This window comes from Thamnophis sirtalis, unplaced genomic scaffold, assembly GCF_051295495.1.
Source record: "Thamnophis sirtalis isolate CommonGarterSnake01/CBP01778 unplaced genomic scaffold, rThaSir2_p1.2 scaffold_8, whole genome shotgun sequence".
Lineage (NCBI taxonomy): Eukaryota > Metazoa > Chordata > Lepidosauria > Squamata > Natricidae > Thamnophis > Thamnophis sirtalis.
This window is the reverse complement of record NW_028261388.1, coordinates 11,653,093-11,670,292: the sequence shown is the minus strand read 5'-3', so window position 1 is coordinate 11,670,292 and position 17,200 is coordinate 11,653,093. Positions and strand designations below refer to the sequence as shown.

General features: G+C 44.5%; 1 protein-coding gene across 2 annotated transcripts in view; it reads right to left on the bottom strand.

Moving 5' to 3' along the window:
* DEUP1 (deuterosome assembly protein 1) overlaps nt 1-17,200 on the bottom strand; it is a 71,496-nt gene that overhangs the window by 50,961 nt on the left and 3,335 nt on the right. For both annotated transcript variants that reach the window (XM_087721089.1, XM_087721088.1), the window contains exons 3-5: nt 9,923-10,094; nt 3,480-3,575; nt 533-667 (exon numbers count right to left, since the gene is read on the bottom strand). In XM_087721089.1, the coding sequence (XP_087577215.1) occupies nt 533-667; nt 3,480-3,575; nt 9,923-10,094 (403 nt within the window). The remainder of the gene's footprint in view (nt 1-532; nt 668-3,479; nt 3,576-9,922; nt 10,095-17,200) is intronic.

Sequence of the window (17,200 nt, the reverse complement as noted above, 5' to 3'; positions counted from 1 at the left end):
CAAAAGCAGGTTTTCCAAGGTAGCAGTAAATACAAGCAAAACACAAGCAGTTTCACTTTCAGTTCTGGGCTAAGCCAGGCTCCTTCCTGTCTCCTTGTTGCTCACCCAGCAAATTTCAGAGTCTTAATAGCCCTCATTGGCTGACTTAGTTGCTATGCCTATTCATTGGCTGACTTTGTTAGCATGTGTCAGCTGAAGATCATGGATGCAGAAGCCGATTTTTTTCTTATTTTCCTCCCCAAAACCTAAGGCACATCTTATACTCCGGAGCGTCTTATACTCCCAAAAATATGGTATATGAAATTTCCCCTGACTTTCTGAACCTACAAACCAAAGAAAATAAACAAAAGCTAGAATCAATTTTTCTCATGGCATATCCGAAGAATGCCCCACCTGATTAAAGGTGAAAGGAGACTGACTCGTGCAGGTCTCCAAAGGCAAATAATAATATTTTCCCTTCCTGTCCCCTCTCTTGATCTTGGAGTGCAACAAGGTTCGCGAAAGAAGCACTACTTCAAATAGAGATCCTTACCTCCAACTTCTGGTTTAAGCTGTTCATCGGGAAAGGGGCTTCTTGGTTTTCCGTGCATTTCTCCACGCTGTGAGTTTTGTTTTGTTTTAGTTGGTGCAACTGTAACTTTTCATAGCTTTGCGTCAGCTTAGCAAACTGAAAATAAATGAATGGCAAGAATATATTATTTCTTTCTTAAAAACTGATGGCAGGATGGGCTAAGGCAGTTAAGATTGAATATTATAATTAGCCAGGCTTCTTTTTTTTTTTTTTAAATTGTACCAGCTATTACAACTAAGCAGTTAAGACTGAACACAGGTGAACTTTCACACAGTTTGTGGTATCGATTAACTGCATGACTAAACAATGTTTATTTGGTTTATTGTACCCTCTGTGTAAAAGCATTTCTATCTAGCATTTGTAGGAACTGTTTTGCATTAATTTAGCGCCATCTTCTGCAGGCAGGCTTAATCTTTCTTCAAAATCAAAGAGTTAATTAGCATAAACTAATCTTTAAGAGAGTTAATAATGAATAGATCAGGGTTGGTGAAACTTTTTGACACTAAGTGCTGAAATGGGAGCGTGTGCACATGGGCGGGGGAGCACCAGAAACCGGAAGAGCAATTCTCCGGCGCACATGCCCCCTCCGGGAAGCTGAGCTTCCGGTTTCTGGAGGGCACATGTGCGCCGGTCACCTGGTCATCTGGTTTCTGACACGCATGCATGCACAAAGACCAGAAACCGGAAGCTCAGCTTCCCGGTGTGCGCATGCGCGCTAGGGAGCTGCTCTTCCGGTTTCTGGTGCTCCCTCGTGCATGAAGACCAGCTGATGTGCCGGAACCAGGAAGAGCAATGGGCAATGGCTGGCGTACCCAAAGAGATGGTTCTGCGTGCCACTTCCAGCACATGTGACATAAGTTCACCATCATGGCCCTAGGTCAGGGGTCAGCCACCTGCGGCTCTGGAGCCGCATGTGGCTCTTTCATCCCTCTGCTGTGGCTCCCTGTTGCCAGTCGGCTCCACAATGAATAGGGCTTCTGGTTAGGACAAGTAGAGGAAAAAGGACGCCATGCTAGGAGGAGACTCTATGGTGAGGGAACCGGCTTCAGAATTGAACGGGGAGCTTCCGGTTAGGATCTTTTGGCTCTTTGAGTTTTTAAATTGAGTGTTTGAGTGTTTGCCTTTGGTGATAAAACGTAGCATTGGGGGGGGGGGACTTTTTTTAAAATCTAGATCACAAATAATGATTCTCAAAGAGAATCATTCATGCCCTTACCTGAATACTCTGCTTCTAAACTTGCCGCTAAGCAACTCAGACCAATAAAAAAGTCATATGTATTAAGTGAGGTTCTTGTGTAAAATATATCATTTGGTCTTGCCATATATGGGTCTCAGAATACGATAATTAAATATGGCATTCTGGGTCAAAGAAAATGAGTCCAAGCACTGGCAGGTTACACTCAAAAGGGCACAGAAAATACATTGTTCAGATGGCCAGTGATCATTCCGGGAAAGCGAAAGAATTGCATACAAGAGGAGAGAGAGAAATACAATCAGGTAGTCCTCGACTTACGACCACAATTGAGTCGAAAATTTCCATGGCTAAGTGAGAAAGTTAAGTGAGTTTTCCCCCTTTTGATGATCTTCCTTGCCACAGTTGGTAAGCGAATTATTGCAGTTGTTTTGCTTGTTAGAAGGTCGCCAAAGGTGATCACATGACCCCAGGGACTCTGCAACTGTCATAAATACAAGTCAGTTGCCAAGTGTTTGAATTTTGACCAGGAGACCGTGAGGAGGCTGCAACAGTAATAAGTCATTTTTTTTCAATGTCGTCGTAACTTCGAATAGTCACTAAGTGAATATTTGTAAGTCAAGGACTACCAGTGCAGCACTTCCTACTCCCAGATACCCTATCAAAAGAACATCGTCTCTATTCCTTACACTCCAAGTGTTGAATGGGAATGACTGGATTTCAATGGACAAAATTAGATGCTGCCTTTCAAGGGTTGTTATGTCAGCCACCAAAATGTGCAGGCAAACGGAGGAACAGGGTGGACGTATATAATAGTTTCCTAAAGCACAATCCAAATATGGATTGTAGGTGGATTGCTTTCCAGAGCAAACCTTGCCTTCACACAATCTCATTCCACACTTCCTCTATTTGAGCACTTGAGCTTCAAGAATGAAGTGACTGGCTTCAGACTGTGGCTTGATTGGTTTTATCTGAACAGGCTGGGGTGAATCCCAGCTGTGGTCCATAATTAACAATTAATCCAGAGGTTCTCAACCTTTTCTATACCCTGAACCCCTAGACCACTTGATATATTCTCGCACCTCTTAAAAATAATTATATGCATATAATTATACATATAACACTATAATTTTGAAACTTCTAAACCTACGTTTTCGCAGCCCCTGGAATATCGTCTCGCGCCCCTGGTTGGGAACCTCCGAATTAATCAAACCAAGTCTCCATAGATAAAAACAGTTCAGTCCAATTTTGGAGGGAGGAGGGAAAGAATAAATTTAGCCGACATTTTGGTGAATAGGAAATTATTAACCCAAATGCTGATGAGGATTCCATCATGACCTCTTTCATGACCTCTTTCATGACCAAGGTGGCGCAGTGGTTAAATGCAGCACTGCAGGCTACTGCTAGATCAGCAGGTCAGCGGTTCAAATCTCACCGGCTCAGGGTTGACTCAGCCTTCCATCCTTCTGAGGTGGGTAAAATGAGGACCCAGATTGTTGGGGGCAATATGCTGACTCTCTGTAAACCGCTTAGAGAGGCCTGAAAGGCCTATGAAGCGGTATATAAGTCTACTGCTATTGCTATTGCTATTGCTTTCATTCCACGAATAAAAATCCCCCAGGACGGATAAAATTAGGTAATAATTTTTCCAAATCACTAAACTAACCTTGGAATATTTCAAGCACTGTAAAATAGGAATCTGACTTTTTTCCTTACTTGGATTTTCAAGGCTTGGAGCTGGGCATCGTAATTTTGAGCCATCTCATATTTCGACTTTTGTAAGCTGTCCAGCTTCTGTCTGAGTAAGCCCACCTGTATTTGAAAGGGATGTTATTCTGAACCTTGAAACAAATCCAATATCGAAATTATCCCTACACTGGGCTACGTGAGAATAATTTTCTTCCATTCAGTTATGTCTGATTCTTGGAGGCTACCTGGATAAACCCCTGCAGTTTTCTCCGCAAAGTTTTCCGGAAGGGATTTGCCATTGTCTCCTTCCTAGGCCAAGGAGAAAGTGATGGGCCCAAGATCATCCAGCTAGCTTAGTGTCTGGAATAAACTCCCAGTCTCTTTGTTTCTAGTCTGAAGCCTAAACCATTACACCAAACTGGTTAAACTTCTGTGGGATTTCCAAATACAACCTGATAAAATATTGGCTTGTAACATTGTGGTTAAAAGAAAAAAGTGAGGGGTTGCAGCCAGTGGTAGGATCCTGCTGGTTTAACAACTGGTTCAGTGATCGCATGCTTTGCGCGCACTCGTGTGCAGTTTTAACAAAACTTACCTTCCACATTACTTCTGGGGAGTAACACAGTTGTGGCACGGCAATCTGCTCTGCCGCGCAAGAGGATATAGGTAAGTAAATCGCAGGGGTGGGTGGGTGGGCCCAATTAACTGTCAGAGAGAACAGATTCGCTCCCTAACTGATCATTGGAGCTATTGGTTCGCCCAAACTGGCCCGAACCGTCTGAATCCCATGCCTGGTTCAAGCTCCCAGTGGGGAAAAATGGATGTTTAACTGGAGATGGTATCACAGATTGCTTTGCCCTACAGTTACTAAGAGGGGGAGGGGGAGTATTGGATTTATTTTTTCCTCCAGATTTAAGAAGGAAACTTTAAATCAGCCCATATGTCCTCCAGACTGTTGATCCTCGGGAGAGTCATGGAAATGGTGGTTACTTTGGCTAGTGAGTTGAGTGACAGGATGGCAGGCTCTTCCATCAAGTTAATTTTTCACCCTTCCAGAGCCTCCGCGCGGGCCCTGCATTTACCTGGCATGATGAACAGGCCGCATGGAGACTCCTGGGAGGGGCAGGGCAGGGTGAACGGGGTCAGCCGGTCCTTGTAACTACCAGTTCGGCGAACCAGAATAAAATTGATATCTGGTTCTCCCGAACTGGTCTGAACCGGCTGAATCCCACCCCTGGCTGTTTCTCAAACTTAGCAACTTTAAGATATGCAGACTTCAACTCCCAGAATTCCCCAGCCTGCATTGAAAATTTCAGATATGTTGAAATCCACGTATCTTAAAGTTGCCAAGATTGGAAAACACAGTTTCGGATTATAATTTCATTTTCAGTTTAAAAAAAAAAAGACTTTCTTCAGATATAGGTACCGTATTTTTTGGAGTATAAGATGCACCGGAGTATAAGATGCACCAAGATTCTGAAGAGGCAAATTAAAAAAAAGTTTTTACACTCTGCAGACCTCCCCAAAATGGGCTGTTTTTTGTCAAAAAAAGGGGCACGCATAGCCTTTAGGAGGCTTATAGAGTGCTCCTGGGGGCTGGGTGGGACAAAGGCGAGCAAAAAATGGCCCATTTTTTGCTCATTTTTGCCCTCCCCAGGAGTACTTTGCAGGCCTCCCAAATCCTCTGCGCGTCCATTTTTGCAAAGGGTGCGGGGTTTCGGGAGGCCAAAAATGCTGTGTTCAGTGTATAAGATGCACCCAGATTTTCACCCTCTTTTTTGCGGGAAAAAGGTGTGTCTTATACTCTGAAAAATACGGTTAAGTGTTTCTCTTTGGTGGTGTTTGTTATTTAGAAATGTCTGAGAATTTTACTGACTTTTGCTTGTCTTGCAGAAAATGGAAAGATTAAAAATATTTAAATGGAAAGAAATAACATTTCTTTTTTGAAAAGGTCAATAGAAAGAACCACTTGGTGGAAAAGCTGTCTTATTATCAGCTGTAAAACAAAACCCTGAAGTCTTATTATCGAAGCACAAGATGCCTACTTTAAAGAAAATATCTGATTTATGGGCCTGTGAAGGGCTTGAATTTTTTAACACTTTGCTAGAACTAGGAGTTACTACTGAAGATGAACAAATCCCTCTTGAGACAATAAGAGATGGACACATTGAATTTACAAATGCAATTGGGTGGCCATTTAAAAATGGAAACAGGCGTTGTGGGTTACTCTTTCAAATTGTAACATAAGAGATTTATCGGAACTACTTCAAAGAAATTACAAGTGAACTTGGAAGCTGACAACAGTGAGAGGAAAGAAAAAGATGCTACAAGAAAACAGGAGTCATAATTTTATTTACAGGGTTTTGGGATGGTTGGGAAGAAAGAAAAAAAAATAGATTTAGAATTCAAACTGATTTGTACCTTTCTGGTGCACAAAAATTTTATTGAGGAATTACGAATATCTGGCCGTCTCTAACTTGATCCAGATCTTGGTACATACAAATCCTAATTATTATCAGAAGGGAGCAAGCTGAGACAGATATCTTTGCAGGCAAAAGAACTCATTAGGAGGCTTCCACTTTTCATTTTTTAAATGCTGATGCAGCCCCATCCACTCTGCACAAAACACTGTTGAGCAGGAGAATGCCTTTCCTTCCTTCCAGCCTGCTCTGTTAGAAAACCTAATTATTTTGTAGAGTCTTATCTTTTTGAAAAGAGGATAAATAATGCAAAATATCAGTTATATTTATTCTATTGCCTGGTTCACACATTTTTGCTACATTACGTTTCTCTCGGGCTTCAGCTCAGCGTGATGCAGGAACCCATTACGGCTTCGCATTCTATGCCTCCACAGCTTGTGCAACAAAAGCATTATTTTAAAATGGTTTATCCGTTAGGTATGAATGCAATCCATGTACAAAGGTTAGGTAGGAGGCCCTGGATATACTATTTTTGTTCTGGAACATTTTATACATGGTCTATTAAAGTTCAAAAAACAAAAACAGAAAAAAAAAATTCCAGAAAGATCAAGGAAATATTGCTAAGAGAAGGCCAATATTTATGCTTGTATCAGGGGTGGGTTCACCCAAGTTTGGGAGAATCCGTAGCTAACGTTATGGCCGGTTCGAGAACCTCCAAATCCCTCCCCTGGCTGGCCCCACCCACCCTGCCCCTCCCCTCCCAGGAATCTCCATGTCACCTGTTTTGGATGCAAGTTAAGTGCAGGGCCTGTGCGGAGGCTCGGGGAGGGGGAAATACGGGCCTCCGGAGAGCCTCTGGGATAGGCAGTTTTCACCCTCCCAGAGACTTGAGGAAAGCCTCCGGAGCCTGGGAAAGGCGAAAATGATCTCCCTGCAGTGGTGCAGGAGGCTGACTAGGCCACACCCACCATGGCCATGCCGACCCAGCAACTTGGCAGAGAACCTGTTGCTGAAATTTTGAAGCCCATCCTGGTTTGTATGCTTGTATATCTGTCTCTCTCACTCTCTGCGCCAGCTGGATAGTGTAGTGGTTAGAGAGCCACTTTTCACATAGGATACCAGGGTATGAATCCTGGCTTACCTATAGCTGTCCTTGGGCAAAGACCTCCTAATACTTCACCTGACTGCCTGAGACACAAGAGTGACATGAACTAGAAGAATCATGCCATCTCAGACATCATCGGATTAACAACATCTGTATCAGATGTGGGGGACAGAAAACAATCGGATGATAAGTAGGCTAGCTTAATGAAACCATACTGTCAGGGTTCCAAATAGCATCCAAAAGTAAATCAGAATCCAAGGCAAAGTATTGCTCAAAGTTTCAATTTATTAAGAGAGCCATGTTGGCACATCTGGGAAAACCCGAATCTGAAAGCTCCCCGGTTTTCCCCACCCAGTTGAAAGTTCAAGATCTTGCCCCCACACCCACAAGCCCATCACATGGTCCAATCTTCCACTGCCATGTTGGCAGCTTCCACCCAACCAATTCCAGTCAGGTGCAGAGGTGCAGAGACAAAGGATGACCTTGGTTTTCTAGAAAGAATTTTGTTGCGGCTACATAGTATGTGACTCCTTACAATCCACCCTCCCATTTTCCCATAATAGAAAATGCATCACAGAATAATAGAAATTGTGCCAGGCCAAAGACCCAAAAGAAAAGATGGCAGCGGGCCTGACACCTACATGGTCTAGCTTAAAGAAAAGAAGAACTAGGGGTGACATGATAGCAGTATCTAAGGAGCTGCTACAGAGAAGAAGGGGTCGAGCTATTCTCCAAAGCACCTGGAGGCAGGACAAGAAACAAGAGATGCTAACGAATGAAGGAGAGAAGCAACCCATAACTAAGGAGAAATTTCCTGACAGTGAGAACAATTAATCAGTGGAACGACTTGCTCCCAGAAGTTGTGGGTGCTTCAATACTGGAAGTTTTTAAGAAGAGATGGGACAACCACTTGTCTGAAATGGTATATGGTTTCCTGCCTGAACCAAGCTAGGTAAGATCATCAGTGCTGGTCTAGTCTGCCAGTACTTGAGAGACCACCTGCTGCCAATTACCTCCACTAGACCGATTAGATCCCACAGATTAGGCCTCCTCCGAATTCCATCCGCCGGCCAGTGTCAACTGGCAACTACCCGGAGGAGAGCCTTCTCTGTGGCTGCTCCAACCCTCTGGAACGAACTCCCCTTGGAGATTCGAACCCTCACCACCCTCCAGGCCTTCCGCAAAGCCCTTAAAACCTGGCTGTTCCGACAGGCCTGGGGCTAAAGAGCTGTTGCCCCCGTCTCGAATGGTATGACTGTTGTGTGTTTTAAATTATGCATTGTTATGTTTCGTTTTTTAATTTTTTGTCTGTATCCCCCTTCCCTGGTTTGAGTTGTGAGCCGCCCTGAGTCCCCTTCGGGGGAAAAGGGCGGCATATAAATATAATAAACAAACAAACAAACAGTGCTAGTCATCAGCGGAAAAGCACTAGCGTGGGGTAATGAAACATCTGCAAGAGAACAAACAAGCTGATTCCAACCTTGAGCTACAAACCTTCTCCTTTAAAGGTCATAGTTCCTCACCCCTACTAAACACTCCCTAGGTTATGGAGTATATTATTATTTATTTATTATTATTATTATTTAGTTTGTCAAACATGTATGAGATAACAGGTATAAGTATAAACATGGATATGAGCACATGAAATGAATACAAATAAAAGGGAACAGGACAGTGGTGGGTTACGACTGGTTCGCCCCGGTACGAGTGTACCGGTGCCTGCCGGGAGCACCGGGTACCATTCTGGTACGGTGCTCTGGAGGGCCCACCCGCCCGCTCTCTTTACCTGTATTTGAACTCTTCGGGGCTTCCGTGCACGCATACAGCACCTGCACGACGCTCCACCGAGCAGCTGAAGCGTTGCAAAGGCGTCACAGAGCATTGCAGGTGGTACGTACGCATGCGCATGCTGCGTGTGTGTGCGTGCAAGCTGCACGTATTTATGTGGTGGACACCGGCCCCCATTGCACTGTACCGGTTGTACCAGGATCTGGAATCCACCACTGGAACAGGAGGACAGGGAGGGTAGGCACACTGGTGTGCTTATGCACGCCCCCCCAACAGGCCTCTTAGGAATGGGGTGAGGTCCACGGTAGACAATTTGAGGTTGAAGCTGTGGGGGTTTGAGGAAGTAACAACGGAGTCAGGTAGAACATTCCAGGCATTGACCACTCTATTGCTGAAGTCGTATTTTCTGCATAACAAGGCTAAGATGTAGATTTCAGCATAGATAAAATTACTGGGCATAAGATAGCGACGGGGGTGAAGTATCAAAAAGAGAACGTCCCTCATGAATTAAGATCTTCTTCTATGTGCTGTGTATTGTCTATGTCACGAGTGTCAAACCTGTCGTGTCATGTTGCTGTGACATATCCCATGACGCCTTTCCCTTCATGGAGCTGGGGTGGGCACGGCCTGTGCATGACACATCTGACCCGCGGGCCACCAATTTGACACTCCTGGTCCATATTGTTTCCTTGGCAACAAAAAGGCAAAATGGCTACCCAATCTACTTCTTCTACAAGCCTGGGACTTGCTCTGGACTTCTATCCTGCAACTAATCAGGCTGGCCTCTGTTCATCTTGTATGAAAACATCTAAGGCAAATGATTGCAGACCAGGGGTGGGTTTCTCGCCCCGTTCCAACCGATTCGGTTGGAACGGGGCCGGCGGCGTCCTCGTGCACGCGCGCAGCGCACGCACTCATGCGTACTAGCGTCTGTGCGATGCTCCAGCTGCTCCTGGAGGATCGCGCAGGCGCTGTATGCGTCCTGCGCATGCGTGGAAGCGCAGAACTCATCAAAACTGGGTAAGGAACGTGGGCGGGCGGGTGGGCCCTTCGCCATTCCCGGAAGTTTCTTACTTCCGGGTTCGCCGACCAACCCACCCCTGATGCAGACCCACCCATTCAATGCAATAGTCACAAAATAAACAATGCGACATTACCTCTTGGCCTTTCTGATCTAATTTGCTCTGGGCACTTGCTAACTCTTCATTCCGGATAGTCATTCTTGCTTCCAATCCCTGCATTTTCTTTTCCCATTCCAGTTTCTTCTTGTTTACCATTATGTCGATCTGGTGCATGAGTTGTTGAAGTTCAGCATCACAAGGGATAGATCTAAAAACAACCATTTAGTTTCATTCTTTAAGCAAATGAAAACGTGTACAAAACCCATATTTTATCCGGAAAATGGCAACTCTCCCTCTCCGTTATTCTGTCTTTTTCTTTTTTTTTTTTTTTTTGCACTTTGGAAAAACTCTGCAAGGGAAGAACACAGGGAGTCCTCAACTTAACAACAATTCATTTAGTGACCAAAGTTATAAAAGCACTGGAAAAAGGGACCTAGGATCATTTTTCACAGTTGCAACTTTTGCAGCCACCCCATGGTCACATGATCAAAATCCAGAGGCTTGGCAACTGGTTCATATTTACAACGGTTGCTGTGTCCCAGGGTCATGTGATCCCCTTTTGCGACCTTCTGACAAGCAAACTCTATGGAGAAACCAGATTCACTTAACAACCGTGTTATTAACTTACCAACTGCCATGTTTCACTTAATAATTATGGCAAGAAATGTTGTAAGATGGGGCAAAGCTCACTTAACAACAATTTGGGCTCAATTGTGGTCATAAGTTGAGGGCTACCTGTATTTAGACACTGCTCATTTCTAAGCTTAGATCCCCTGATGATGTGTTCAGATCAAGCTTTGGGGTGCCATTAAGTCAAACAAAAGTAAATATTGTAATTTGTTCCCCAAGGGATTATCCACACAGCTGCATCATCTGGCTGTGAGATTTCCGCCCCCCCCCCTACCTTTTGCCACCTCCCCGCAATGGATCCTCCACCTTGTAAGCTACTTGACCGTTGCAATGGGAAATGCCAAGATACTATTTCTACAAACTCATTTGCAAATAACCTTGATTTGGGGCATTTTTCCCAACATACATGAGAGAAAGTCATGCACAGATCAGCTAAACTAAACTACTTCTGAAATGCATAGAATTGGACTAAGCACCAAGAAACTTTGCAGGTAAAATTTCAATCAAATTAAATCTCTATAGGTAATCCTTGACTTATGACCAGTGGCTTAACAACTATTTGAAATTATGACATTTTTTTAAAAAAAAGGTTACTTATGACCCAGCCTCAAAGTTATAACTGCCACACCCAGAGGTGGTATTTAGTAGGTTCTGACCAGTTCTGGAGAACCAGTAGTGGAAATTTTGAGTAGTTCGGAGAACCGGTAAATACCACCTCTGGCTGGCCCCGCCCCCATCTATTCTCTGCCTCCCAAGTCCCAGCTGATCGGGAGGAAATGGAGATTTTGCAGTATCCTTCTCCTGCCCCACCCACCAAGCCATGCCCACAGAACTTTTAGTAAAAAAATTTGAATCCCATCACTGGCCATACTACTTTTATGATCATGTGACCACATTTCGGGCACTTGGCAATCAGCTCGCATTTATAAAGGGATGCAACATCCCACACTCACATGGCAAAAACTACCCATTGGGTAAGCTGAATTCGGACTTATGTCCATGCGATTTGCTTACCAACTGCAGGGCTCACTTAATGGCCATCATCAAAATAGTTGTAAAATCGAGTCTGGTCAAATAGGGACTCAGCTTATGACCGCAAAGACTTATGACCAAAATCCTGGTCTCAATTGTGGATGTAAGTCGAGGGCTTTGTGTAATAGGTCAAGGTTGTCTCTTTGACAGGAAAATAAATAAATAATCCCAAACTTCACGGAATCTCATCTTGATGATGTGCTATCCCACCATTTACATGAAAGCGTTGGAAGTGGCCCAATTAGATAACAATTAAAAATGTTTTTCAACAAGATTCCTTTGATGGAGGGGGGGGGGAACGGGGGTAAATGATCAAACTGCAAACCTTTTTCTAATTAGCAAGTTTATGCGTGCCAGAGAGTTTAAAAAAAGAAAAGAAAGAAAACCCCCCTTCTTTGACCAGGTTTGGAAAGTAATTTCAGCGGCTAATGAGGGTCAATTAAGAAAGCCCCCTCCTAATGAAAAGCAGTTAGCCCCATCGTGGCTCCATAGCCTAATAAATGAAATCTTAAATTCTTCAGTGTCAAGCGTTAGGGTGCTAATTAACAGGCTGATTGGCTTTTGCATCTGTAATAGTGACACAATATGATTTGCGTATTTGTGGTTTTCTGTATAAATCTCTAGAAGACTTTCACAATCTCAGCAACGTGAAGCTGTGTGGACTTCAATTATTCTGGGTTGCAATGTGTTGCAAGTCAACCAAGGGGATTAAATATGTTTTTATGGAAGAAAAATACTGGGAGTTGAAATCCATGCATCTTAAAGTTGCTGAGATTGAGAGACACTGCTCTAGGACATCCTTAGATTCTCAAGTATATGTTCTGACCCAGCTCCCCAAACTCAACAAACCCCCTAAAGTGAACTCAAAAGATTTGTTTAATTAGGAATGCCGGCAGCCCCAGCAAAAGGTTTCTCTCTCAACGCAGGCTAATAAGTCCGGCCAGCTAGAAGATGAATACTTGTCTGCCACATCTATTCATCGCTGCCCCCTGCCTTTTATCCCCCAGAGCTAGGGTGATGCTTCATTAGCAGCGGTGCCTCTTCTGTCCCCAGGATCGGCCCATATATTTCCACTGCTCTCCTCTCCTCTGCCTTCTGCGCATCCGCATGTCAGGCACTGGACTCAGCTGTTCATCCTCTTCCTCATTAGCCACCTCCAGACCTGGGGATTGTTGACTCTCCATCTGATGGATGGCCCAGGCTCCGCCTCTGTCTCTCTCTCTCTGCCAGCTCCACTCCCTCTTCCCCAGTGGTGGGTTCCGGATCCCGGTGCAATCGGTACGGTGCAACAGGGCTGGGCGGCCACCACATGAACACGTGCATGCGTACTTACCGCCCATGATGCTCTGTGATGCTCCAACTGCTCGGTAGAGCATTGCGCAGGCGTCGTGCGCTCTGTGCGCCTGCACGGAAGTCCCGAAAACTTCAAATACTGGTAAGGAGTGAGGGCGGGCAGGTGGCCCCTCCAGAGCACTGTAACAGAACCGTACCTGGTGCTCCCAGTAGGCACCGGTACGCCTGTACCAGGGCATACTGGTCGTAACCCACCACTGCTCTTCCCCCTTGGAGCTCTCAGGTTGCCTTGATGCCAACCTGTCTGCCATGCCTCCTCCTCTGATTCGGCCACGGCAAACAGGCCACAGCAGTGCATTCAAAATCTAAAGAAGTTTTGAAATCTCATCTCATCCTCAACTTGCCACTATTCATTTAATGAACATTCAAAGTTACATGGACACTTTAAAAAATGCCTAATGACTATTTTCCACACTTATAACGGTTGCAGCATCCCCATGGTCGCATGATCAAAATTCAGATGCTGGGCAACAGGTTCATATATATTTATGATGGGTACAGTGTCATTAAATTCGACTCAATGTTTACATGCTATTTTTTAGAAGATTATGGCAGGATTTTTTTTTAATTCTCCAACTTATTGTGGTATTGTATATCCAGGTACTAATCTGATCTGCTCTTCTTATGTTTGCAAATTCTGTCCTTATCTGCTAGATTCTGCCAATTTGTAAGGCTATTTAGAAATAAGCCTCACTAAAAAGTAATGGGCTATTTCAAATCTAATGGGTCTTCCTTGCTAAACTGTTGCTCAGCTAGCCATGAAGAAGCAGTGGAAACATGTCATCCATCTATCACACGTCCCTTTACACGCCAGCTTCAAACCTCTCATTTAAACCAGAATTTCCCATTACTCTTCTAATAGGGAGCTCTGGGATAATACTGGTTTACAGACTGGAATCCTGCAAATATATTCTGCTAAACCTTGGTTGGAATAGCAATTGGCTGGGAACACAGATAGAACATGCAATACTGAAAAGTAAAGCAATTACATTATGGCCTGGAGTCGTGTTTCCCAACTTTAGCAAGTGTAAGACATGTGGACCAACTCTCAGAATCCCCCAGCCAGCATTTATTCTGGAAAATAAACCAGTTTTTCTGGTTCATCCAAATGAGCCATCATCTGTAAATTTTATTTATATTCATTAATCCCAACTACACAAAGGTGTGTAAACATGTTAAGTCATTCAATGTTAGGAATATAATCTAACGGTTGGGTTGGCAATATATAAATCATGTTGTACCTGTTTCTTTAAATCATGCTGTAAAATGTGATTGGTTGCTGTTTTTCCTCAATCGGCCATAAGAGGGAGCCAGAACAACCGTTAGCTCTCTGTTCGATAGATGCTGGGCTGATCTGATCTGAGTGCCGTGAGCTATTGTAAGTTTTGCAACTGCTAGCAAACTTTACTTTTTGAACTGAGTATACGATACTGGACTATGTTATTTGGATTATCCCTTAATTGAAAGGCATTGATGACTGACTGTCTTATCTGTGTATGACTTGGACTGTTTGATGGACTCCGATACCTCTATTTCCACGAAAGTAAAAGCCTATTTAAACTGCAGTGTCTCTGTATGCTGGTTTATGTGTTCTCCAACACAACTCTCACAATGCTTCGCTGAACGTACTCGCTTTCCCAACGGGGAGCTTACCTAACAGTTTTTTTCCCCCAGAGAGGTATTTTTTGTAGGCCCAGAGCAGGTTTTATCAATGAGTAATAAATTCCTGGGAGAGGTATTTGTATTGTATATATCGTTGTGGAGTTGACTATCAAGAGCCATAGTGATGCAGTGCAAAGAAGGGTTCCTAGTGGTTTGGCCCGGTTCGGCCGAGTCGGTAGTAACTCAGCCTGCCATGCCCCGAACCAATTCTATTGTCGGCACTGCCATCTTGATTTTTGTTTCTGAACAATCTTCTTTGCAAAAAATGTATTTTCCCCCTGTTCTAACATTGTGCGCATGCGCAAACCTTTTTAGGTGCAAACGTGCACGTGCGCAGAGCCTGCGTTCACACTACTGAAGCAAGCGTGCACAAGAAATTTAGCGCGCCGAACTGGCAGTAATGCTGGAAGCAACACACTCCTGGTGCAGTGGTTAGAATGTAGTACTGCAGGCTACTACTGCTGATTGCCAGCTGCCGGCAGATCGAATCTCACCAGGCTCAAGGTTGACTCAGCCTTCCATCCTTCCGTGGTGGGTAAAATGAGGACCCAGATTGTTGGGGGCAATAGGCTGTCTCTGTAAACCGCTTAGAGAGGGCTGTAAAGCACTGTAAAGCGGTATATAAGTCTTAGTGCTATTGCTATCTGTCCCTGCAACATTCACCTTTCAACTTCATGTTCACCACGGAGGACAATCCATTTTGTTAGCCACCAGCAGAGCAGCAAGACTCATGCCCAGTTTATCAGTCTACAAACAAGCCATTACTGTAAGGGCAATCCCGACTTAAAACCACAACTGAGCCCCAAATTTTCAGTGTTCTATTGGCGTTCTATATGTGTTCCCGGCCAACTGAGAATCGTTATACCAACCGTGGCTTAGCACAATATTTTTGCCTGATGCCAAGTCAGTAGGACAAAGTTCTGTTGCTAAGCAAGACAGCGGTTAAGCGAGTCTGGCTTCCCCACCGACTTTGCTTGTCAGAAAGTCACAAAAGGTGGATCCCATGATCCTGGGACACTGCAAGCTGTCATAAATATGGATGAGTTGCCAAGCACCTGAATTTTGATCACGCGACCATAGGAGTGCTGCAATGGTCATAAGTGCAAAAAGCTGTCATAAATAGCTGTTTTCAGTGCCGTTGTAACTTTGAATGGTCACGAAATGAATGTTTGTAAGCCGAGGACAGTGGTGGGTTTCAAATCCCGTTCCAACCGGTATGGTTGGAACGGGCCCAGTGGCATCCTCATGGATGGGCACAGTGCACGAATGTGTCTCAGTGCCTCCGTGATGCTCCGTGACACTCCCACTACTCCGCAGAGCATCCGCAGGCGCTGTACACTCCCTGCGCATGCACAGAAGCACAGAAGCCTTAAAACACAGGTAAGGAGCTCGGGCGGGCGGGTGGGTCCTCTGGAGCACTGGAACAGAACGGTATCCAGTGCTTCAGGCTGGCTCCGGTACATCCGTACCGGGGCACACCGCCTGCAACCCACCACTGATCGAGGAATACGTGTACATTGATATAATGAAGCTAGGATTTATGGTAAAGATCCCGAAAGTTTGCAACAACTGTTGACATTTAATGCTGATAGGATATTGAGCAGTTGATGCAAAGGAAAAAGAACTATTAGCATAACAATGTTATGCCTATACAGATAAGACTTATTTATTTATTTATATTTATTTATTTATTTATTTGTCAAGCATGAATTAGATAACAGATAGAAGTAAAAACATGATTGTGAATACATGAAATGAATACGGATACAAGGGAATATTAGGACAGGGACAGTAGGCACATTGGTGCGCTTATGCACGCCCCCTTACAGACCCCTTACGAATGGGGCGAGATCAACAGTAGACAGTCTAAGGTAAAAGTTTGGGGGTTTGGGGGAAGAAACCAGAGAATCAGGTAATACATTCCAGGCATTGCTGAAGTCGTATTTTCTGCAATCGAGTTTGTATCTATTGTGTGCTGGTGTATTGTTGTGGTTGAAATTGAAGTAGCCATTGACAAGTAGGACATTGTAGCAGATAATTTTATGTACTACGCTTAGGTCAGACTGAAGGTGGCGTAGTTCTAAGTCATCTAAGTCCAAAACCTCAAGCCTGATGGCATAAGACAGTGATGGCTAACCTTTTTCTCATCATGTGCCAAAAGCGGGGGGAGCGCAGGGAGGTCCATGCGCTGGCGTGCCCACACCCATAATGCTATGCGTGGGACTCTCCTGTGCGCATGTGCGTGCGATCCCGGCCCTCCCCCCTCTTTTGGCTAGTGATGTCATTGTCAATTTTAAAAATTGACAAATGTCATTGTCAATTTTAATTGGGTTTGAGATATTCTATTTAATTTTTTTTAAAACTTTTGTATTATGTGTTTCTTTTAATGTTGTACGCCGCCCTGAGTCCTTGGGAGAAGGGCGGCATATAAAGCTAATAAACCTAAACCTAAACCTGGTGATGGACCAGTTTTTTGCCCTCCCCAGGTTCCAGAGGCTTTCTAGGAGCCTGGGGAGGGTGAAAACAGCCTCCCCCTCCACCGTCCGAGGCCCTCAGGGAAGCCTCCGGAGCACCAAAAAGTGGCCCTATGTGCAAACCGGAAGTTCGAGAACGGACTTCTGGTTTGGCCGTAGGGCC